Source organism: Stomoxys calcitrans, chromosome 3, assembly GCF_963082655.1.
Source record: "Stomoxys calcitrans chromosome 3, idStoCalc2.1, whole genome shotgun sequence".
In the NCBI taxonomy this organism is placed as follows: Eukaryota; Metazoa; Arthropoda; class Insecta; order Diptera; family Muscidae; genus Stomoxys; species Stomoxys calcitrans.
In genome coordinates, this window is record NC_081554.1 from 195,601,331 (window position 1) to 195,627,692 (window position 26,362).

Sequence of the window (26,362 nt, forward strand, 5' to 3'; positions counted from 1 at the left end):
AAGCTGTAGAAGCCACAATTTTGGTCCCATCCTTACAAAATTTTGCAGGAGATGTTTTATTTGACGTCGCACTACATGCAAAAAATGTCACCAAAATTGAACCAGATTTAGGTAAAGTTCCCATATATATCTTTTAATCGTTTTGACTGTAGTAGCTACAATTTTGGTCCGACCTCTACAAAATTTTTCGTGAGATGTTTTAATTGACATCCCAATACGTGTGCAAAATTTCATCTATATGGAATTAGATTTAGATAAAACACCCATATATATCATTTTTTTGGATATAAGCATTATGTAGACTCGGTGGTGAAGCGTATTATATAGTCGGCTCCTTCCGACTTTTGCCTTTCCTTACAGGTTTTACTTAACTATGTTTTTTCTTGCATTAGAGAAGTAACGAGTGTTTTATTTGAAAAATAAAAACAATTTGTTGTTTTGTTATTTTTCAAAAATTTTTATGGGATTTAACTAAAATCAGAAGATAATATTATGGCGAATGATGTTGATAACGGGTTGTATCTAAGTGTCTAAATTATGATTCATGAAGCAAGCCCAGTGCAGTACACTTTGCCTTTTTTATAGTTTTTAACTGAACAAATAACTGAGGTTCTCAAGCATGGCTGTATGCTGATGAAATCCTGAAAAAGTAACATAAAACAATAAGATCTCAACAAACTTACATAATATATCCAACAGTTTCCAATACTACAAACATGAAGAAGTAAATTTTCAGTTATGACAAGAATATTGAAAAGTTTCAATTGTCAAAACAAAATATTTGCAAAAACAGTAATTATTGAATTTTTTACAAAGAAGGTGGTTTCCACAGCTTTGATTGGCTTCATGACGTAGTCTAATTAGAAATATAAAAAAGGAAATTATATTATAACAAGTATCGTTTTCATTGCCTACGTACATGGATTTTTGCAACATCCCAGCAACTATGCATACATTCTTTTATATATAATAAGCAACTAAATAATAATTTGCCTTAAAATTTTCCACAACTAATTGAAATTAAACTTAGCCATTGATTTCAGTTAACACAATTTTTTTTGCAATACACTCAGAAAAAAAAGCTAATTATGGATTAAGAAATAAATTTATTACACATAACAGATATGTAATAGGATCAACAAGAGCGTGCAAAGTGAAAACGTATGTTGTAGGTCATGGGAAAAGCCGTTGTACAAAATTTCTGCCAAATCGGATGTGAATTGCGCCCTCTAGAGGCTCAAGAAGTCAAGATCCCAGATCGGTTTATATGACAGCTATATCAGGTTATGTACCGTCATAACAAAACATCTCATGCAAAATTTCAGCCAAGTCGGATGAGGATTGCGCCCTCTAGCGGCTCAAGAAGTCAAGATCCAAGTTCGGTTTATATAACAGCTATACCAAGTTATGAAACGATTTGAACTATACTTAGCACAGTTACTGGAAGTGATACAAAAACACCACATCGGACGATAATTGCGCCCTCTAGAGGCTCAAGTAGTCAAGACCCAAGATGGGTTTATATGACAGCTATATCAGGTTATGAAGCGATTTAAACAATCCCTGCACTAGTTATCCTAGTACTCTACAAACTCAGCTAAGTGATAAAATTTCAATCATTTCTCTCTGTGCAGCTTAGGAATCACTCAACAATTAAATTTTACAAATCGATTTTAGATCTCCTAATCAAGCACAATAGAAGGATAGCTTGGTGAAAGTGATACCTAGTTGTAATCGTCAACATGAGCTACCAATTAATCAGAGTGCACCACGATTTATCAGATACTGAAATATTCCGAATGATACAAATGTTACTTATGACCCAATGCAACTCATAACAATTAGTTTTAACTGTAACCCATACCCGATAATGTTCTGAAATAAATCATCATTATAGTTGTTTTTCATATTTTTTCCATTAAAGTTCAATTAGCTAAGAATCCATTAGGGATGAACGTCTTAAAAATGGCAATGATGTACATTTGAGAAAAAAAAACACTCGACTTTCTTAATATTCGTATATAGCTATAGATAGGACAAATTATAAGTCAAAAATGTTTACCTATACGGTTGAAATACATTTTACTATACATGGATTCAGGTTTATTCAACATTTGCAAAAAATAAATTTCAAAACTTTTACATTGAAGAAATTTTTGTTCCAACTTTAAAGTTTTGTTAAACTTTATAAAGTCCACATTTTATACATTTTAGGAAATATGTCTTTTTTTTCAAATATTTTTTTATATTAAAGAATTTTTGCTTAAATTTTAGTATAACTTTTCGTCTTATTATTAAGTAAGTAGTAACTTTTCTTTTTATGTAAGATATTTTCGACTTATTATTTAAGTAAGATCTTTTAATGATGGTGAAAGCATCGTTAAAGACTAAGAAAACATTTGACGCGATAAAAAAAAGACTTTTAACATTGATCCGCCATTCCTAATAACCATCTTCATCTGGTTATCAGGAATACCAAATGGTATTGAAATTAAATAATACCAAATGGTATTGAAATAAAATAATACCAGCAGGTATAGACAAAGTACCGTATTTTTTCTATCAGCGTATTTTTGTTTACCTCACTGTTTGTGAAAACATACCGTATGGTAGGCATGATGTAAACTGTTTAATCTTCCAGGGGCTAAAGAAGTAAAGTCAAAGGATACCTTTATATGCTAGCTATACCCAAATCTGAACCGATATGGCTCATTTGCAATCTTTAATGGTCTACACAAATAAGAAGTATGCGTGCAAAATTTTAAGCAGATATCTATATTTGTTTGATCGCTATCGTGATATTTACAGACAGACGGATGGACGTGGCTAGATCGACTTAGAATCTCAAAACGATCAAGAATATATCACCAACCTGTGGTGGTGGGTACAAAAAAGGGTTTCACTCTCAATACGGTATGATAAAAATATTTCTTTTGGTGCTAAGATTAAAAATGTGTTTTTATTGGATAAGAAGAGATTGGGTATCATTTGCAAAGTAAAATTAGATTTAGACACCAGCGAATGAAATTTAATATGAAAAATTGTGCCCGACTTTAACTTAGAGATAAACACCCCATTTTGAAATTATGCTTCTTGGGTATAAAACTAACGAAAATTTTTTCAAAGGGAACAACATTTTTTTATTACCAACACCAAAAAGGATTGGGATGACAGAGAAATTTTTGTGCTCTCAAAATTTAACAGCAAATGTCGAGCTTATAGGTGTCGGTAATTATCTCATTTCTCTCCAAAACAAGCAGCTCTTATCTATATTCTCGAGCGCCACCAACCAGTCTACGTGCGAAGTTCAAATTCTTTATCTATATCTGATTTATCTATGCCAACACCATAGGATGGGGTATACCATCCGTTTGTAACACCACGAAATATTGATCTGCGACCTCAACATCCTGAGACCTAGCCATGTCCTTCTGTCGAAATTATGATTGAAATCATGAGAAGCTATCCTGTTAAAATTTTGCAGAGATATTTTTATTCATGTAGGTCGTTGGTGATTGCAAATGGGCCAAACCGGCCCATGTTTAGATATCGCTCCCATAGAAAGTGATCCTTCAGTTTCACTTCTTGATCCCCTAGAAGCCACAATTATTATCCGATTGAGCTAAAATTTTGCACGTAGTGTCAAAATGCCATTGCAGAATATTGTCCGGCTATGGGCCATTTCGTTCAATGATTTCTATTAAAAGAAAAGCACAGCAAAGAACTTTCAAAAGTAAGGCAAAATGTGTGGTGTTGCTCAAAAGCATTTGACCAATTTTCTGTATCGCGATTTCTGATTCGCCAGAATCATCATCAGCAGGAAATTTGTCAAATGGGTCACGGTGCATTGCTTTTCAACGTCACGCATTTTACCTTACTTTTGAGAGTTCTTTGCTGTGCTATTCTTTGAATAGAAAGCATTGAACGAAATTGTCTATAGCCGGGCAATATACATCAATGGAATCTAAATAAGATTTTAAGACCAAAAGAGAAAGCGCAAACAGTCAAAAAAAAAGATAAATTTTACATATGTACCTTACTAGCAAAAAATTAATTAAAAATCGGACAAAATTATATATAGATGTTTGTCGCCATCTTTTAGTCTACACAACTATTTTCCAGTGGAGACATAGACAACAATCGCAGACAATTATTTTCTGGTGTTCTCGCCAGGATTCAAACCTAGGCGTGCAGCGTCAAAGGCGGACATGTTATTCTTTGCGCTACGGTTGCCTCCAGTGCAGCACCCATGTCCTACAATACCCACGTCCAAATACGGTCCACTTAAATTCTTAAATTGATATATGTACATACATTGTCCCCATATAAACCGGTCCTACGATTTGACCTAGACGACCCATTTTTCTCCCGATTTAGCAAAAATTTTATTTACATTCATGACATGAAACAACCACACTAAAAATGAAATAAAAATGCCTAAATTTGACTGCTTGAGCTCCTAGAGGCCTAACTTTTTATTAGATTTAAATGCCTTAAAATTTCATGGAAAGTTTATTATAATCTGTGAATATGTTCACATGTGTAAATTACAACTTACTACGAATGCTATTTTCTCTCTTTGTTTCCCCAAGGGAAATAGACACTAATCTCTTTGGAAACATGTGATAGCAGGAAGCAATGGCTCCCCGGCTAATTCTTATCAACATGAAATGGAGCAAACACTCTTTCAGCTCTACATGAATGAATCAAGAATATTCCCATACGCATTCATCTGTGCTTTTACCAACCTTGTAACATATTTAAGTGACCAGTCGTGTTATTTCATATGTGTCATATCAATGAATACACGAACGAATGCCTGAATGAATGGATCGCTCATTCTTCTGTATGTGATATTTCAAGTTCAGCGTTCCATTGGCAAAATGATGTCGATTGCATAGACAATGTTCCACGCTTGATTGCAGGAGTAATGCAAATCGAATGATATTATCATTTAACGTAAGCGAGGGCTTTATTATTATTATTGCATAATTCAAATGGAAGTGTAAACATGAAAGACAATAATAACAATGAAATTTAATAAAAATTATGAATATTATGCGCTTTGGGAGCAGAAGGTATTTCCGTTTTTTTTTCAAGCTAGCAAACTGCATGTCACTGAGAGCAGAATTCTGCTTGCGGAATGTTCTTTGATAATACTCAATTATCTATATTCACAAGCGCCACGCTAGTCTGTGTGCAAAATTGAAATTCTTTATCTATATATAATTTATCTATTGCCTATTTTGCAGTGGGTGGGAAGAGATGTTGGTTGTTGTTGTATATAACAGAGAGATATTGCTTGTCAACACTACAATATCAATGACAGCTTAACACTCTCTTTTACTCACAAATATATTAAATGTAAGATTATAACTACTCTACTTTTATTTTTAAACTTACTTTTCCAAATTTTTTTTCTTTTCATCAGTCGCCGTTTCTTGTCTGCAATATCTCACAATTTCGCACATGACACCTTATTCCTATTTCTTTTTTTGTTTATTAGCTTTCTAACACCAAACACTTTCGCATAAGTCTACCATACAATGGTCAAAATTTTTATACGTAGAAATGCCATATTGAGGAAAAGAAAACAATAAAATCAGTGTTCCCTAAACAAGTAAAAATACATAAAGTTGAACCTCGATTAAACTGGCCTCTATTAACCGGTTACATTTGTTAACCGGCATGCTGTGCTTTTGGATTTGGACATCTATTAACTATGCTTTAACTGTATTATCCGATTTGTAATTATTAACCATGCCTACCTCTATAATCCGTGCACAACACACATGATTGTTTGTTGTAAAGTTCTGGGACTCCCCCTTTTATTTTGTGTTTCAAACTACTCATAAGTCTGTAATTAAAAGTGGATCGGTCCAGGTGTTTGTTCGGAAATGGCTCCAACAGCAAAAGAGTATAATGAGCACATAAAGAAGAAAACCTCTATTAACCGTATTTTCGACTTTCCGTACTATGCTCAGTCCCGAGCAAGCCGGATGAACAAGGTTCAACTGTATTTGTAATCGGATTATGTTGCAAATTCAAGCAAAAAGGCGTTAAATTCGGCCGGGCTGGACTTTGGATATCCACCACCTCGGGTATATATGTAAACCACCTTTCGTCCTAATACGGTGAAAAATGCATAATGTATGGTCCCTTAGCAGCTACATCGAAATATGGTCCGATTTGGATCAAATTCGGCACGGACATTGAGTGGTCTAGTCATTGTTCAATTTTGTAGAACGAAATATTGGACTTTTTGGTAGGTATATCCAAATATAGACCGACCTGAACCATATACCACACCGATGTCGAAAAGCCTAACATAAGTCACTGCGTCAAACTTCAACAAAATCTGATTTGGGCAGCTATATCCAAATCTGAACCAAATTGGAGAGGGATGTCGAGTGGCCTAACACAACTCATTGTCCCAAATTTCTGTCTATATGGCTATGGGATCGGTCTATATGGCAGCTATATCCAAATCTGGACCGATCTGGGTCAAATTAAAGAAGGATGTCGAGTGGCCTAACACAACTCATTGTCCCAAATTTCAGCAAAATCGGATAATAATGTGGCTTTTATGGACCTAAGACCTTAAATCGGAGGATCGGTCTATATGAAGGCTTTATCAAGATATAGTCCGATATAGCCCATCTTCGAACTTAACCTGCCTATGGACAAAAAAGAATCTGTATAAAGTTTCAGCTCAATATATCTATTTTTCAAGACTATAGTGTGATTTCAACAGACAGACGGACGGACATGGCTAGATCGTCTTAGATTTTTACGACGATCCAGAATATATACATATACTTTATATGGTCGGAAATTGATAATTCGATGTGTTGCAAACGGAATGACAAAATGAATATACCCCCATCCTTCAGTGGTGGGTATAAAAACAGTTCGTGATTGAAACCGTCGTATTGACATGTAGATATACACCTAAACCACTAATCGGTTTGTTGGGCGCTCGACAATTTCTAACAAGAAACATCAAAATGAATTCAGAAATTCTGTGCTTTACACATATTAATCCCCTTCCATTCCGTGTGGTGCCTCTGAGTTGGTTCAAGTCCGGAATAAACTCTGATCACAATCAATAGAACCTTGAGAGGCCTGGGTATAGCCACTGTGCCTAATGCTATTACAACATTGACTCGTTTTGCTTATGTCGTTTTGAAAAACATCTCAACCGTTCACTTTAGTTGGGATGTTTTGAAAATTGCATTTTTTCACACTCCAACATAAATGCTATGATGCACTATTGTTATGACTTATTTTGTCTTACTTTATCTGTAAAAATTTGGTTTATTCTATAAATTTTTTTGGAAAAGATTCGGTTTTTATTTTTTTTTTAAATTATTCAGGACTGTGTTTATTAAGCACAATTTAGGCATTTTTTTGAGCTCACATGCCTTCGTTGTTGTGGCAAACGAGTCGTTTTGCCCTTATGAATTGTAAAGGAAAAACGAGTAATTTTCAGGCCATTTGCTCAAAACTGCTTGGATCTGAACATGGTATAAGGTACTGAAAACACTCCGATGTCTATAAAATAATATGAGCACATTAAGAAAAAACCTCTATTTACCGAATTTTCGATTTTCGGTACTAAACTCGTTTCCGATCAAGCCGGATAATTAAGATTCAACTGCATTTGTAATAGAATTGCAAATTTAAGCAAAAAAATGGTTCGTGATTTAACTCGTCCTATTGCCATGTAGAGATACACCTTAACCACTTATCGGTTTACTGTGCGCTCTACAAATTCTAGCAAGAAACATCAAAAGCATGTCAGGAATTCTGTGCTTTACGCATATTAATCCTCTTCCATTCCATGTTGGGCCTCTGAGTTGGTTCAAGTCCGAAATAAACTCCGACAACAATCATTGGAACCTTGCGAGGGCTGGGTATAAGCACTGTGCCTAATGCACGGGAAACGCTCCAATGTCTATTGGTTCTAACCACATTTCCCGTATTCAACCTGGCTAGCCAGACTTGTCCAACTATTTCCTAGCAATATTTATGTTCTTTTTACATTCCTCTGTTTTCGTCCCAATAGCCATTAGGTAAAAACAAAACTTTTTTTAATTGTTATAGTTTCATGTCCTCAAAATGTTTTTAATCACAATATTTAGTTATCTTTAAAGTGCTGTCTTCATTGCTATTGAGTATTATTATTTTATTTAAGTATTAATAAATTAAACAAAGCACCAATGCGCTCTTTTAAGTGGCACCTTTGAACTAAGTGATCATTGTTGTAACCACTGCTACTGACGCATGATGGCGTCTAATCAAAATGTGTTGAAGACTGGAAGGAGCACAAGGCTGCCTGATAACGTAGAGGTTGTAAGATGCCGATTAGAGTTTGTCAGTAAGAAAAACATGCCTATTTCTAAACAAAATGTAAACAATCGCAGTATTCAAGAACTTTAACGAGATCTGCTAGAAAATGGGGTTAGACTGCAATTTAACATTTGGACACAAAGTTTTCCAAAGCTATTACACTCTAATACAAATCTTGGTAATAACGTAGCAATTCGATTAATAATATTCAAGCATGTTTTAATTAAGTTGAAAAATTTTGGACTTCTACAACTAATGTGCCTACAAAGAAACTATTTTGCTTCAAGTGAATTTTGCACGCACTGTTCCATCCTTTGCCAAATTACACGTGTTATATTCAAATAAAATTCAGATGGCGCTTTGCAAACATCTCATAAGTTTATATTTACAGGGTATTAAGTAAGCACAAAGATAATCATATTGGCTAAGCAGTGATAATTTTTTTTTTTATTTTAGAATAAGGATTGGAAAGTTGGGACTTTTAATATAAAATGTGCCTTTATATCTGATTTTGCAGTACATATATATATTTTTGTCCAAGTAGGAATTATGATGAGCTATTCAAGCATAATTAAGGAGCTACAAACATTTTAAGTTTGCAAAAATAATTTTTTTGCCAATTGTTTTTAAAATTTTATAATCCTTTTTAATGCGGCTTAAATAGTAGTAGTACGAATTAATAATTGGGTGAATTGAGTGTTTTCAAAAAGAAGGGGAGTAACCTGCGAGATAACAAAGTACAATTGAACTAGCTAATATATATCTACATATATCCAAAAATAAATTTTAGGCACAGAAATTCTGATTTGTAGGAATTGATAAAAAACGTTCCTTCACCAAGCCGATTAATAAAACTAATAATTTTGCGGACAAATTAATTAAATACCATATAAATTTTTCCCTTAAAGATGTATTGAGGTACAGAATTGTGAATATAAAATAATAAGGTAAACTAAAAGGATTTGTACAAAAATGGCTCTTTGTAATAAAAATACAAATATTCACATTTTTAAATCACATTTTTTACCATTTTAAGATATACACTTTATTTGATTGAAATTCGCCTGTACATTTTTCATGGCCAAAATTTTTATCTTATTCACTTAATATGTATGGTAACTTACGTTTAATTACAATTATCATAACTTGATTGAAATTTCACTTTTTTGTTTTTTTTTTATTTGTAGTTCTTTCTCTAACTAAATTTTTTTAGTTTTCCTTTTAGTTCATTTAATATTTTGATTAACCAATTAACCAAATTAATAAAACAGCGCTCTCTCCTTTACTGAGTAACGCCGTCATTGATTGAAAAATATTAAATAAATTATATTTTTACAAAAATCTGTGTTGTGGTGAAAACGAATTTCGAAATAAGTCAATCTAGCGAGTCTGTACATACATATATTTGTACATTTACTAGTAAGAGATAAGAATTTTTCAATTTATTATAAAAAACCGAAAGAAACTTATTAAATATCAATTAAAGCGGAGAAGACCAAAAAGCAATTTTTTAATCAAACTTATATGATACGTATTTAGGCTATTGGGTAGTGCCAATAAAAGTAGATGAAAACAAGTAAAAGCGCGTTAAGTTCGGCCGGGCCGAATCTTATATACCCTCCGCCATGGATAGAATTTGACACGATCTTTGAATGCCTTTTTCAAATACGTATATAGGAAATACAGATACAGATGGACCGTACTTGTCATAAGCTTAATCAAGTAATAAACCTATTTGGACCATGGTTAGGTTAGGTTTAAGTGGCAGTCTGCCATCAGACTCACTTAGACGTTTTCGTCCATTGTGATACCACAGGGACAGAAGAAGGAAGATGCCTTCTAGTTCCTACCGTTGAACCATCCAGATCACTTTAAAAAGCCCATTAACATGTGATAGTTCACATGCGCTAAATCAGACAGCTTCTCAATAAAATGAGAACCTAAAGTGGAACTCCTTCCAAATGCTAGTGTGGGACACACACACAGTAGGTGTTCTATAGTTTCTTCTTCTTCGATGTCCTCACAGGATCTGCAAAAGTCGTTGCTGGCAACCCTCAGTCTGTCAGCATATTTTCCGATTAGACAGTGATCTGCCATGACGGACACAATGACTGAGACGTCTGTTCTAGCCAATGACAGCAAAGCAGTAGACCTCTTCAAGTCTAGATTAGGCCACATAGTTTCGGAATGCACGCAGCCCCCTCTTTGCGACCATCTATATTTCGTTGTCCTTCGGGCCTGGTCCTGAAAACTTAGCTTACATACCCACTGATGCCAATATCCCTGGAATGTGTAGGCTAGTTCCTAGTCTCGCAAGCTCAACCGCTTTACAATTCCCTTGGATATCTCTGTGGCTCGGCACCCAGAACAGGTGAATTTTGAACTGTTCAGCCATCTCGTTGAGAGGTCTGCGACAGTCGAGGGCGGTTTTTGTGTTCAGAAATACGTTCTCCAGGGATTTAATGGCTGCCTGGCTGTCTGAGAAGATATTTATGCCAATCGTCGTAATGACATTATATCTTAACCATTCCACCACTTCTTTAATTGCAAGGATCTCTGCTTGATACACACTGCAGTGTGTCGGGTAACCTCTTCGATATGACCAGTTCTAGATCTTTAGAATACACCCAAAGCCCATCTGCTCGTTTAGTTTGGAACCACCCGTATAGAAGTCTATGTAACTTCTGTTACCAGGGATAAAGTCGTTCCAATCGGTTCTATTAGGAATAGTGGTACAGTCATTTTTATCAAAAAGCGGCTCAGGTAGGGTGTAATCCACACTGCCTGGAACATCGGATATTGTATCAAGGATAGCACAGTGTCCGCAGCCGCCCCATGACCAATGAGAAAGCTCTCTTAACCTCACGGCAGTGGTCGCTGCAATTTGGGTAGCCACAATGTCCAGAGGCATAAATTCAGTGCATCCGATGGTGTCGTCCTCAGTGCGGCTGTGATGCTCAAACAAGCCATCCTTTGGATCCGGTTAAGTATTGAGCAGTAGGTGGATTTTTGAAGCGCCGTCCACCAGACCACAACATCGTATAGCATTATAGGTGTGACAACTACAGCATATACCCAATGCATGACACTCGGTCTAAGCCCCCAACTTTTACCAAAGGCCCTCTTGCAGGTGCATAGGGCAAGAGTAGCCTTCCTTGCCCTTTCCAAAATGTTGGATTTGAAGTTCAATTTCCCGTCCAGCAAAACACCCAGGAATTTTACACTTTCTGTAAATGGAACATTCTCTCCACCCAAGGACACAGGTTCCACTGTTTGAAACTTGTATCTCCTGCTGAAAAGAACTACTTCTGTCTTTTTCAGCCCCATCGAATAAAAATTGCGCCGTCTATAGGCTCAAAAATTCAAGATCCAAGATCGATATATATGGTAGCTATATAAAAACATGGGCCGATATGGCCAATTTACAATCCCAACCGTCCTACCCTAATAGAATATATTTATACAAAATTTCAAGAGCCTAGCATCACTTCTCCGAAACTAACCGTGCTTTTGACAGATGGACGGACAAGACTAAATCGCCATGGAATGTCAGAGAATCAAGAGTATATACTTTGTTGAATCTCAGATCAATATTTCGATGTGTAACAAATAACTAAATTAGTATACCCCCCTTCCTATGGTGGAGGAGGATGGAGATTTCAGGCCGGATCGGGCCTAAAATTAAACCAACTCCCATTTGGATGGCGGCAGTGGTTTGAAAAAAACTTTCTAAATCCTACGTTTGAAGTTTAAGGCCCCACTAAAAATCGTACCCAGCTTAATGAATATTATGTTGACAATAAAGAATAAATTCTTCTAATAAATCAGTTAATTACTCTGAGACCTTCACTGTTGTTGGGTATTCATTATCATATACAACCACTGTGGTACAGGGTATTATAACTTTGTTCATTTGCTTGCAACTCTAAAAAGGAAAGAGCTAGACCCATTCATAAGTATACGATCGGCTTAGAATCACTTCCTGATTCGATCTAACTATATCAGTCAGTCCATATATTCTTGTAAACAAGGTACAGGAAGAATTTTTCGCTTCGCATGTGTGACGCTGTGAACAACAGCTAATGGAGCATGATACATTAATGAATAATGAAAGACGAATTACAAAATTTCCGATAAGGCGTTAAAAAGGAGTTCTGAATATATTCGTACAAAAAATTACAAAAATTATTGAGATTCCATTTCAGGATATATCCTTCTATGGATTTAGGTTTCTGTAGGGGGTGAAAGTCCAATCAACGACAGTCCACTTATAAACATACATATTTTGCATCCAAATATGACTAAAACGCATCCACCATTTCTGTCACTCACTAAATGGGACTCGAGTTAGTAATACCGCCGGTCCAATTACAAAAACAAATCAAACCTTTCCAACCAATCGAACAGCAAGTTCAATGAAAGTTATCAGTATTGATGTTTTAAAAAAATGTTGACTCACGTGTGGGCAAGTGTGAATATTGTAAATTCTAAAAGGTGCAATGGCATGCATCTATAATAGGTAAAAATAGACCATCAAACACATAATTTGATTGGATGATACCCTTATTTTTACTATGTCAAAACAAATACGACTAGTGCATTTGATTATGATAGAGGTGTTTCCAATTACTATTTTGTTACACTAGACATCTATATAGTCGATTTGTACACTCAAAGAAAAAAGGTGCTCAAACCAATTTTAACAGGATATTATCCTGTGTTGGACCATCCGTTTAAATTCATCGTATGGTAGTTGTTGTAGCCACACTTGCATGTAGAGGTGGCAATTCTGGTCAATTTCTTACACCCAGAGAAAAGTTGATACCAAACGTGCTCATTTCAGTACCATACGGTATTGATTGTAAAGCAACACCGTACGGTACAAAAACAATACCGGATGGTAACGATGACACTTAAAATGGTTAATACCGTTTGGTACTAGCCTTATTACCGAGTTAGTATTGGTTTTAATACTAATCTGTTGTTGGTTTTAGCACCAGACTGTTATTGGTTTTATTACCAAACCGTTATTAATTATTACACCCCTTAATGAACCAAAAAAACTTTTGAAAATAATTTCAATCTAATTAAATTTTGATTATTTATGTTAATAATCACAAAAGGTAACGTTACACCGTGGCCAACCTCAATTCTTTGTATTCAGCAATTAATTCTATATCCATTGATTCCCAGAAGTGGGTTTAATATGAATACAGGGTGGCTGATGAAAGCCGCTACCAAAAAAAAATGTAATAACTTTTTTTCTATTTAATAATAATAATTTAATAATTAATTTAATTAATTAATTAATTAATTTAATTAATAATAATTTAATAATTAATTTAATAATTTAATTTAACATGAATAAAAGAAAAATGTATTCCATACACCGAAAAAAAAATGTAGCAATATTCATCATTGTAGCAATATTCATCAGCCACCCTGTACACCAACACAGCATCGTTTTCCATACATGAGACTATCATGTTTTTGATGTAGAATGTCCTAAGAATGTGTACTATTTCCATTTTCACCGCTTTTCACGCACTCAATTCTTAATAGCCTTCTTTGTCTGGTGTTGAATTGGTACCAAATGGTATTAAAATTCTTTGTCAGTGGTGCTAACAAAATAATACCAGGCGGTATTGGTACCGCCATTTTTCTATTAGTGTGTAGGCGAGTGGGCTCGTTCCGGTCTGTACGAATGAACGCTGTGGGAACGTGATGGCCATCGGTGTCACCCGGCCTCTCACTGAGACTCTCCACTCGATACCGCTGATTGTCCGCGTCTGCAGTTGAAGTTGGAGCACACCACTATCCGCAACCTGTGGGCGCGACCGGTAACTCCCAGCTAATCTTCCCGTGATAACGTAGATTGGAGCTCAAATTTCCAGCCTGTGTGATGCTCACAGTTATCCCGTGCCGGAAGCATCTTAAGGTATGTAACAAAACTAAAAACAATCGTGTCAAAATTAAGAAAATATGTGCTGTTGCTAAAACCAGTGGCGAGCTGTCTGTAAGCACTTCAATCATCGTCAGCTGAGTTTTTGAACATAGTGTTCGGTTATGGCTTCCAACAACTGTGCCAAGTACGTTCTAAATCGGTCTATAACCTGATATAGCTCCCATATAAACCGATCTCCCGACTTGACTTATTGCGCCCTTACTCATCAGCTGAGTTTTCAAGTGGATTATATTTCTGGAAACTTTAAGCGACGATTCTTTCACTGATAGAAAAACTGCGGTGTTTTGACATACTTGCTGCTTTTCATTTTTTCACATTAGTTCTATACCATTTGGTATTTAGTTGAAGGGCATAATTTTATTCTAGATACCAAACTTCTGCAACATGGATGATCGAGAGACCGGTTTACATGAAAGCTATATCAGATGAAAGACCGTATTTGGCACAGTTGTTGAAAGCCATCACACAACAATCCATACAAAAGTTCAGCCAAATCGGACAAAAATTGCGGCTTGTAAGGGCTCAAGAAGTCAAATCGGAAGTTCGTTTTATATTGGAGCTATATAAGGTTATAGACTGATTCGGACCGTACTTCGTACAGTTATAGGAAATCATAACGGAATACCACATGCAAAATTTCAGCCAAATCGGACAAAAATTGCGACTTGTAAGTAATCAAATCGGGAAATCGGTTTATATGGGAGCTATATCAGGAGACACAATTGTCGGTGCGGTCTCTGTAAAGTAAAGTGTATAATGAGGAAAATAGATTTATATTGTAATACATCGTAATGGAAACCAATCTTAGCATTTCGCGTATAATATCTCGAAGTATTGATTCACATGGAGGGGTCCTCTTAGGTTGTTGTATATCAGTCAATTAATATTACGATGCCTATTATTTCTTTGGATAATTAAATATTCCAACACAATATTATACAACAACAACAATGTTCTCCATCGTCGGGAACGTTTCACATGTATTCAATTCTTCCATTTATATTTTCATTTCATGTAGGTCGGTTGGGATTGTAAATGGACCAAATCGGTCCATGTACAATTGTGAGGTTTTCTGCAATAGTGGACTGTATTTTAGTGTGAAACTCACAATTGTAAACCCATGCAAATAGAACAAAAAAAATAGAAAAAGCCAGAGTTAGGTTTATGCAATTCAAAGTTTATTTTTTGGTCTCCGTAAAGAGCTTCGTTCTTACCGTAGAGTAAGCTGGTTTCTTTTTAAGTGAAGAGACAAAGTATTTCATACATAGCAAAAGGGCTAATTCAGCGCAAGGTGAATTGGAATATTATTTCAAGATGGAAACTATTGGGCAATTTGAGCGAAAGCTCTAGCCTTTGGTGAGGTTGATTGTGCCAAGGGTTTCCATTGATGCAAACTAGCAAATATTTTAACCGTTAAATTCAATTTAAAAATCCACATTCATTATAAGAGTAATTCATTATTAACTTATTATTAAACTTAACCTACTTTGTTGAACACAGTTCAACATGGCGCCACCTCTTGCCGCAGTGCAAAATTAGAGAGTACAAGCTCCTGAAACCACCCAACCGAAAATGGTGCTTTGTAATACTGGCATATTCTTTGAAGTCTGTATAAGACCAGCCCGTAGAACGGAGGCCACCAAGTCGCTACCAATAATTATTTCGACATCCTTGGGATTATAAAAGTGAGGATCGGCTAAGTCGATTATGTGGCCATATATGCTTTGGAATTTTTTATCGGATGATGTTGGTGGCATAGTAATTGATAGGTGGTTTTTAACTAAACCGCGCACCTGCAATTTGGTCGTATGGTCGTGGTATGACAGAAGATACACAATACAGAACTCTTTATCGTCGGCTATAGTTGTTGGAAGACTTAAACGATGTACAAGCGACTTTGCAATGAGTGTTTGTACTTGACCGGAGCTTATCAATAATCTTGCCTTTTGGGGTCCCTCTGTTGTAATAATTTTGGCCAAAGCGGTTGGCATAAAAACATTGGTAGGTAATTTTTTGCCTAGTCTTTCTTGGACTGGTTTTCTAGTCCCCTGTTCCTTTTTCGACATGGAGTTCTTACATTGTGTGACCGGGTTGGACAGATTTTTACTTCGGTTTTCCTCTGACTGTTGTTGTATTTTGTCGGTATGAAGCTTAGTGTGGTGCGCTTTGTTACATACTTCACATTTATTACGAGAGCGACACCATTCCCGAGTATGTGATAGGCAAAGGCAATTAAAACAATAGCCACGGCTTTTGACAGCTTCCCATCGTGCTGCTACTGACATTCGATTAAAATCAGGACACAATCTCAGATGATGTTGACTTGAACATACTCGACATTTGGCTTGGCTGTTGAGGAAATTAGGGTTAAGTTTGAAAAGAAAAGAGACAATACGGCTTTATAAATCAGGCAACTGGCAAAATACAAAGCTTGGTTAATGGTCGAGTGACGAGTCCATTTTGAGTCCGGATTTCTGCTACTCGAACCCTGGAATCAGAACCCATAAAAACTCTTTCAACCCTTCCTAGTCGCCATTCTGTTGGCGGCAAAAGATCATCTTTCACTACGACGAAATCGTCCTTCTTCAAATTAGCCTGAGCTGTTTTCCACTTATACCGCCTTTGCATATCCGAGATGTACTCGTTTTTCCATCGTTTAGCAAAATGGATCTGTAAGATCTTTAATTTTTGCCAACGGTTGATGAGCGACAAATTGTCTGAATAACATTCCGGAACAGCAACTAATGGTGCTCCTTTTAATAAATGCCCAGGCGTCAGCGGAATGAGCTCAGAGGGATCTTCGCTTATTGGAGAAAGTGGCCGGGAGTTAAGGACACTTTCAATGCGTACCAGTAGGGTCGTAAATTCCTCAAACGTAAATTTGATATTTCCAGCAGTCTTCCTCATATGAGATTTCATACTCTTTACTCCGGCTTCCCACAACCCCCCCATGTGGGGTGCGTGGGGCGGAATAAAATTCCAAGTGAACCCATGTAAGCCAAATTTATTCACAATATGTTCTTCGGACTTCTGAAGAAACTGGCGATACTCTCTTTGTAACGCCCGGCTGGCCCCAACGAAATTGGTTCCGTTGTCCGAAAATACTTTAGCAGGTAGTCCTCTCCGTCCAACAAACCTGTCAAAGGTTGCAAGGAAGGCCTCTGATGTCAGTTCCGAACATGATTCTAAATGAATAGCGCGTGTTGAAAAACAAACGAATATGGCGGCGTATCCTTTCTGTATCTTTGAATTTCTCAATCGAGATGTTTTGACATCAAACGGCCCAGCAAAGTCAATACCCGTATAGGTAAAAGGTAAAGAAAACGTGCAACGCTCAGGGGGTAAGGCGGCCATGATTTGATTATGAATCCTATGTTTGTAAATCGTACAAATCTTGCAATTTCTAACGCACTGTTTGACAGAATTTTTTAACCGTATAACGTAAAATTCTTGTCGAATTGCTCGAAGCATCAGGTTATTTTCCGCATGAAGTAAAACCCTATGGGTAAATTCTATAAAGAGTTTGCAAAGTCTAGCCCTTTCCGGCATTATAATGGGATGCCTTTCATTGAAGCTTAAGTTGGAATCAGATAAACGGCCGTTAACTCTCAAAAGTCCTTCTTCGTCACGAAACGGATTTAGTGTCAGCAGCCTACTTTTTTGACTGATAGGTAAGTTATTCTCTAGGGCCCTATATTCAGAAGGGAAATACGCAATCTGTGCCAATTTTACCAATCGGTACTTCACAAACAATAATTCAGCAGCGGTGATGTAGTCCTTCCGGTTTTCCAACAATGGTTTGCGCTGGCATCTCTGTGCAAACCGAAATACGTAACAATAGACGCGCAATGCCCTATTGTAAGAAGAGAACCTTTCCAAAATGTCCTCTTGGTCGCTCTGTATGGTAAATGCCTTAGTTTTCCTTTCGCAATTAACTTCAGCTAATGTTGGCTGTTCTGGCCACTCCGTTGGTTCTTTCAGCAACCAATCAGGTCCGTTCCACCAGAGTCGTCTGTTTCTCAACTCCACGGCCGTACATCCTCGAGACCCAATATCCGCTGGGTTGTCACCACTTGGAACATGCATCCAACTAGCATTTCCAACATTGTCCAAGATCCTTGAAATCCTATTTGCGACATAGGTATTCCATTCGAAGGGGGGTTTTCTTAACCACGACAACGTAATGGTCGAATCTGACCACAAAAAAATATGGCAGTCTTTAAATTTTAAATTCTCGCCAATAGACTTTATAAGCCTTGCCAACAAAACAGCACCGCATAGTTCAAGCCTCGGTAGGCTAATTGTCTTCAAAGGCGCCACCTTGCTCTTGGCCACCAAGAGGAATGAAGAGTTTCCATTGTCCCCATTCGACGTCTTTATGTAAACACAGGCGCAATATGCCTTCTCAGAAGCATCGCAAAAACCGTGTAGTTCAACATTCTCATTCTGAGTGCAATGTACCCATCTAGGGATTCTGAAATCGGCGATATCACAAAAATTCTGAACGAATGATGCCCATCTCTCCAACGAATGCGGCCTGACTTCCTCGTCCCAGCTGGTACCATCAATCCATAACTGTTGTAATAGCATCTTGGCAACAATAATGATTGGTGATAACCATCCAGCTGGGTCAAACAATTTCGCCACCAAAGACAGAATTGTTCGCTTTGTGATATTCCGCGGAGGCAGATCAATAGCGCAAACGCTATAGAAAAAGTCGTCAGTCATAGCGTTCCATCGTATTCCCAAAATTTTCGTCTCACTACTATCTTCAAACATCAAAAAATCTTCGTCAAAAAGATCGTCTTTTGGAATTCCTTCTAGCAACTTCGTATTATTTGCCATAATCTTTTTGAGCGGAAATCCCGCTGACTCCAGTACATATTTCAGCTCGAAGAGCGCTGTCCTTGCTTCCTCCAAACTATGCCCACCAGACAGTATGTCATCAACATATGTCTGATCTTTAAGGATAGCTGCGGCCACAGGATAACTTTGAATGTTGTCCTCACTTAGCTGCAGCAGTGTCCGTATCGCCAAATATGGAGCGCAATTAACTCCAAATGTGACCGTCTTCAAAGCATAATCTTTAACTGTATCAGAAACAGACTCCCGGAATAAAATCCTCTGATATTGATGGTCCCTTTCATCGACAAGTATTTGCCGATACATTTTCTGGATATCTCCTCCAAACACAAATCTAAATAACCGCCATCGTAAAATGACGTTCATAAGATCATTTTGTAGTGCCGGACCCGTATAAAGTACATCATTCAAGGAAAAACCACTAGTAGTCTTCTTCGAAGCATTGAAGACTACTCGAATTTTTGTAGATCTACTTTCCTGTCGTATAACGGCATGATGTGGGAGGTAGAACGAAAAATACCGCGCACCATCGGTAATCTCACTAGAATCCGTCAAGGTCATGTGATCGAGCTGTAAATACTCGTTAAGTACGGCAGAATATTCGTGACCAAGATTGGATGAATTCCGCAAGGATTTCTCCATGTACAATTAAATGAGCGTTCAAGGGGTTACCATAACACTTATATTTTGCCGAGTTTGCCAAACCGTACTATTCTTTTTCATCCAAACTTAACGTACCTGTGTTTTTGGCTCATCTCCAAATATAAGTAACTTCTATTTATTAGCTGTCATTTATAATTCCAGATCCAAATATTTATTTACAGTTAAAATTCATAATTCTTGCAAAATATTTAGTACTTCAAAGTTCTGACCCACCTTATGGTACGGAGCCAAATCTCTTTCGCTGGCTTGGTATACCTAATTTTCGTGGACAGAAAATTGTTGACACTTCCTCCTCATGAATTCGATGGGCAAAGCAAGCTGCCAAACTGTATGCATCAATCCTCTCGCTCTCCTATGTATATGCACTTGTTCATTCAATCGCCACTAGTTACACTCATTAGTGTAGTCTTCACTATCATTCACTTTCAAATTAATTCTCCCTCTCTAAGCTGTTGCGACATATAGTCTTAAAATTTTGTCTCATTCCACTTAATTAATAAATTAAAACTCCACAAATCAATTTTGGCATACTTGTCATTCACACGTGAAACGATGGGTGCAGTGGAGACCATAACCGTCAAACCAAGCTGTCAACTGACATTTACTTCATAAACGCCCCCAAAGGTCTTCGCTCAACTGCGAAAGAATAGAAGGAGGAAGTAATAGATAAAGCGCAAAAACAAAATAACTATGCATAGATGGAATAACAATTTAAACTCAGTCACAACAAAAAACCGGTTACGTTATCTGAACCAGAGTAACAGTGTCGATGAAAATAAGAGACGACAGTAAGATCTCTTGCCAACAGTGACTCCTACATCAAGCAATCAGTCAAACCTCTTAAAGAGCAAACCAGACGGACATGCACTAATTACCAAGAGAAAATGTAAGAGCTTCCGCACGAGGGCATTTAAAAAAAATGTTGCTAAACATTCAGATATGATGCGCCAAATTCTAAATTACGCTGATTACGCTCTTTAGGTTCGTATCTCTTTCCTTAGCAAAGCTATGATGTAACATTCGTAGAAATGCACATGGATATGTAATCCAGATTTTTTTTTAATTTTCTCGTTTCGTAAAAAACAATTAAATGAGCGTTCAAGGGGTTACCATAACACTTATATTTTGCCGAGTTTGCCAAACCGTACTATTCTTTTTCATCCAAACTTAACGTACCTGTGTTTTTGGCTCATCTCCAAATATAAGTAACTTCTATTTATTAGCTGTCAATTTCCTCGTAAAAGGCTCGAAAAGGACCATGTACAATTGTGAGGTTTTCTGCAATAGTGGACTGTATTTTAGTGTGAAACTCACAATTGTAAACCCATGCAAATAGAACAAAAAAAATAGAAAAAGCCAGAGTTAGGTTTATGCAATTCAAAGTTTATTTTTTGGTCTCCGTAAAGAGCTTCGTTCTTACCGTAGAGTAAGCTGGTTTCTTTTTAAGTGAAGAGACAAAGTATTTCATACATAGCAAAAGGGCTAATTCAGCGCAAGGTGAATTGGAATATTATTTCAAGATGGAAACTATTGGGCAATTTGAGCGAAAGCTCTAGCCTTTGGTGAGGTTGATTGTGCCAAGGGTTTCCATTGATGCAAACTAGCAAATATTTTAACCGTTAAATTCAATTTAAAAATCCACATTCATTATAAGAGTAATTCATTATTAACTTATTATTAAACTTAACCTACTTTGTTGAACACAGTTCAACAGTCCATGTTTTGATATAGCTGTCATATAAACCGATCTTAGGTCTTGACTTCTTGAGCCTGTAGAGGGCGCAATTCTCGTCCGATTTGACTGATATCACTTCCAACAACTATGCTAAGTATGGTTCAAATCGCTTCATAACCTGATACAGCTGCCATATTAACCGATCTCCCGAATAGACTTCTTGAGCCTCTAGAGGGCGAAATTCTTATCCGATTTGGCCGAAATTTTGCATGAAGTGTTTAATTTGGACTTCCAACAACTGTGTTAAAAATAGTCTAAATCAGTCTATATCCTGATATAGCCGCCATATAAACCGATCTTCCGATTAGACTTCTTGGGCTTCTAGAGGGCGAAATTCTTATCCAATATGGTTGAAATTTTGCATATGCATATTTTAGTATGATTTCCAACAACTGTTCTATGTGTGGTCTAAATCGGTATATAAACTGATATAGCTGCCTTTGACTTTTTGAAACTCTGGAGGGCGCAAATATTGTTCGATGATCTAAAATTTTGAAGGCAGTGTTTTTCTATGACTGGTGTTTTCTATTCGAAAAAGTCATTTAAAGAACTTGACAAATGCGATCCATGGTGGAGGGTATAAAAGATTCGGCCAGGCCGAACTTAGCACGCTTTTACTTGTTTCCATTTAACCACGTGTTTTCTTGAACTACCTCAGGGATGCTCAAAATTAAAATTTGATTGAATGGGAGAGAAACAAGAAATTTTGTTTTTGCATTTCGTGGTGTATGCGTACATATATTTGGCTCACTATCACTTCTGTTCGGATTACATGTGTGTGAGAGAGAACACAATACCATTTTGCTTATAGTAGAAACAGATACATACATACCGTTTATACTCTTAACTAAACATTTTAATTTATCACATGTCATGATTCAATAACCTAACCAATCCTTTAAAAATGTTTTTACTAATCAATACCATGTTTAATTGATCAAATTTATGTCAATATTTTTTCTGCATGTTATGGTAACGACTCTAGTTTAAAGTTGTAATTTTTAAGAATATCTGTAATAATTTAAGATATTTCCACTTGCAGACAATTTCCCTTACAGAAAAATCTACAATTCTTTTGGAAAATTGCTATTTGCATTCATGGTTTCTAAAAAAGGATTTCGCTATCGAAAAGCAAACATGGTATCAATCATAAAGCGTGTTTTAAGTGTGAAAATTTATATTTGACGAAACTTGATAAAGTATCTAGTGTGTACAAAGACCATTAGCATATGTTGATGTGTTCATACAAATGCCAGTTCTGGGAATCCATTCATGTGGAATCATTTGCTGAATAGAACGAATCATGTTTGGTCAAGATGTAATGTTATACATTTAATAATTTTAGCATAAAAGATTAATAAATAATTAAGCTACAATTTAAATTTTAATTAAACAAATGAATAAATAATAAAAATTATTTTTTAATAACCTTTTTCTTTAATTTAAAAGAGGTGGAAAGTTCAAGTAATAACGAGAATAGCATTAAAACAATCTCGGTTTGATAATAAAGTTTGATATAGCAAGTTGGTATTTAAAGCAATACCTATTTCGTAATAAATATACATAGTGTCAAAATGTACATATCGTTTTATATTTTATCCATTGTTTTGGTAACATACGTGTATTGTTTTGATACCATACGATGTTACTTCACTATCAATACCGTATATCTATCAGTGGGGTCTACAAGATATATTCATTTACGGGTAGTGGCAGTTGCCCAACAACAAAACATTGAGTGCACTATCTGTCAAAATCAGTGATTATTGCAACTCTGATCTTGAGTATGTTACTAGTTCGCGCCATTTTTCTTTGTTTGTATTTTATGGTTCTTAACTTTAATACACACACACAACCAAAACTCGTTGATAGATAGTGCACTTCGCAAGAAAAAATTGCACTCAGCTGTTTACGAAACACTACCTGGTAATTATGTCATGGTGCTCACAGATGGACGGATATTGCTAGATCGGCTTAGAATATTATGGCAATTGTGAACATTATTGGGTTGTATATAAATGTTTTTAGGTACAGTAACTCTTTAATTTACATCGTGATAGGTTCCAAAAAAAAATCGCGACGTAAATCAAAATTAAAATAACTCATTCGATAATTTTATTCGTCGAGGTGAACTACACTGTCGGACAAAATAATGTGCGGTTTAAAATATTTTTTAATTTGTGGATTGAAACATACATTTGTTGTTTTCAAATGTTTAAAAGTTATAATTTTATTTTTAATTCGGTTAATATTTTATCTAATAATGACCTTAACATTAAATTCTTACCTTATATTTTATTTTTATAATACAAACCATATGGCACATAAGGAATTTCATGTAACAAAATAAAGTAACACTTCTATAATAAATATTATAAAAATTTAAATAACTCTAAAATTTAGTACGAAGTTGTTATTTGTTATTTATCACTTCTCTCGATCTTTTCGGCATACTTAAAGCAAGGTTCTTCAAAGTATTTGTTGGAATTGCCCACCATTCACTTTGCATTTTTTCCCAAAATGTTTGAAGATTTGATCTGGATTCCATCGGGATTTTGTCATCTTGGATAGCCCAAAGATGCTCTATGGGGTTTAGATCAGAGCTTGAGCAGGCAATACTTCTAAGGGGTAAGGATCTGAACGAGCTATGCAGAAGGGCCGAAAGGCCGAAAGGGTCTTGCATATGGCATATGATTAGGCTAGACCCAGAGGTCTCAATGTCAACCCAGAGAAGACTGAAATATACCTGTTCACGAGGAAGACTAAGGTAGGCCAATTTAACGAACCACCTTTCCTCAATAAGGCGATTTCGATATCAGACAAGGTCAAATACTTAGGTGTGATCTTGTACAGGAAACTGAATTGGAAGTGTCACATTCAAGAGCGTACTAAGAAGGCTCACAGATGTAGACGGGCCGTAGGCTCGAAATGGGACCTGAATCCGGGGATAGTCCTCTGGCTCTACAGGAGCGTGATAAGACAAATACTAACTTACGCCTCAGTAGTTGAGTGGACTGTGTTATGAGTCCTTGGTGGCACTAAATTGATTGGAGGCCTAACTAGCTCTTGACGGTCACTCTTGGGTGTGGCTTCATTTTGTGGTCATTTTTGTCTTTAAAGTGATTTTGCAGGTCTTCTATGTTCATTGCTTCTACACCTACTATATCAGGCGCTAGGCCATACGCTCGCCAGAAATCTATGCCCAAATATAGGGGCTGCTCCAAATCTGGACAGAGGTATATCAAAATCTGGTGTATTTGATTATTGTACTCAATATAGATTTTTGCGCTTCCCAGAATTCTGTGTTGGTGCCCACTGGCCGTCTTGACGTTGCTTATCATTGGCTGATATTGTAGGTCTAGTTCCTGAACGACTTCGCGACACCCTTTGCCCAAGAAGCTGACTGATGCTCCTGAGTCGAGCAGACCATTAAAACTTTTTCCTTGAATCTTTACCTCTAAGTATATTCGTGGGTCATACTCATTTCGGCATATTCTTTGTACCGCTTCTATGACGTTTCTCCGAGTTCGGCGCCTTTCGCCAAATTTTGATCTAACTTTTTTAATCTTATTTGAAATTTTTTTTCGAATTTTCTTTCTCAAATATTCGTTCTCTCACTTCTTTGTAATTTCTCTGTCTCTCATCAAAAGACTTATAATGTCTTTCAGCGGGATTGTACTCGATACTCTTTACTTCAGCGTCTTGAGGTACCGAATCACTTTCTTTCCCTCTTCTCAATATATTTAGTTTACAGGAGTTTCTGATGAGCGTGGGGCTCCTGTCTTCCCCATGCCTCCTTTCCGGTTTTCCTGGCATGCAGGGCATACTGGGGCTGTTACGTCTGGCTTGCCACAACGATAGCAGAACAAAGCTCTTTTAGGTGATGGACAATCCATAAATCCATGGCCCTGTAAACGGCAATTCCAACAAGTCAATTTTTGTCTTGAATATCCTGGGTTGATTCTAATTGCCTCAACCTCTTCATAATCGACATTCCCTTCGTTATCCTCTTGAGAATATACATGGTCATTACTATAAATTTCATTGACTTGTCTTAGGTGTCTATGCTGTTGGAAATCCCTGGGTGCTCTTTTAGGAAACATCCTTTCCGCTTCGTTAGATTCCAAGCGTAGCTGTTCTACCGACGATATATTCATTGGGTAAATAATTTTGCCTATGCTCTCTTTAATGTTTCTCTTCAATATCCTTATCATGTCATATTCCGATATGGGCTGTATTAATGTCGATCTGATCTGGCACATATTGTGGAAATACGAGTCTACTGACTCATTCATTTGTTGCTTGCGTTCCACTAGGTCTCTCATAATCTCGCAGTTACTTGTAGTGTTCTGATAACGGCTGCGTAAAGCGTGTTTAAGCCCAGGCCAATCACAAAATTGTCTCGTTTTAACCCCTAGCCAAAACCATTCTTCTGCCTGTCCAGATACCAAAACATGGAAATCTCTTAATACCTCACTCCACGGAATCTTATACTGTTCTTGAAGATGCTCAAGACGAAATATGAAAGTATCAATACTCATTTGCCGGGTGTTTCCGTTAAAATTTAGTCCAAACTTGTCTATTCTAAGTTTTAGAGTCTCGTTATCTCTTCTCATTAAGGGCATATTATCCCGTGTACTCTCAGAAAAATAAGTTGGCGTATTATCACTTCTGCGGTTATTACTGTTAAAATGACCTAATTGGAGATTTTGACTGCCCGATGGCAACCCTAAATCTTCATTTCCATTTTCCTGTCCATTGTGTACGGGATTTGAAAAGGTTGG

At 36.6% G+C, this 26,362-nt stretch overlaps 2 protein-coding genes across 3 annotated transcripts in view; both read right to left on the minus strand.

Annotated features, from left to right (window-relative positions):
• LOC106082157 (scavenger receptor class B member 1) overlaps nucleotides 1-9,571 on the minus strand; it is a 92,013-nt gene extending 82,442 nt beyond the window's left edge. The window contains exon 1 of one of the 2 annotated variants that reach the window (XM_013244689.2): nucleotides 9,477-9,571. In XM_013244689.2, the coding sequence (XP_013100143.2) occupies nucleotides 9,477-9,495 (19 nt within the window). In that variant the 5' untranslated portion in view covers nucleotides 9,496-9,571. Of the gene's footprint in view, nucleotides 1-5,403; nucleotides 5,444-9,476 lie in introns of those variants that run through there. The other variant, XM_059366076.1, reaches the window with a different exon arrangement.
• A 5,902-nt stretch (nucleotides 9,572-15,473) lies between these two features.
• On the minus strand, nucleotides 15,474-19,965 carry LOC131996405 (uncharacterized). Its single transcript, XM_059366077.1, has 2 exons — nucleotides 19,919-19,965; nucleotides 15,474-16,666 (listed from the first exon to the last, which is right to left on the minus strand). Exons 1-2 carry the CDS (start codon nucleotides 19,933-19,935, stop codon nucleotides 15,853-15,855), a joined length of 831 nt encoding a protein of 276 aa, XP_059222060.1. The 5' UTR covers nucleotides 19,936-19,965; the 3' UTR covers nucleotides 15,474-15,852.
• Nucleotides 19,966-26,362: the final 6,397 nt, after the last annotated feature.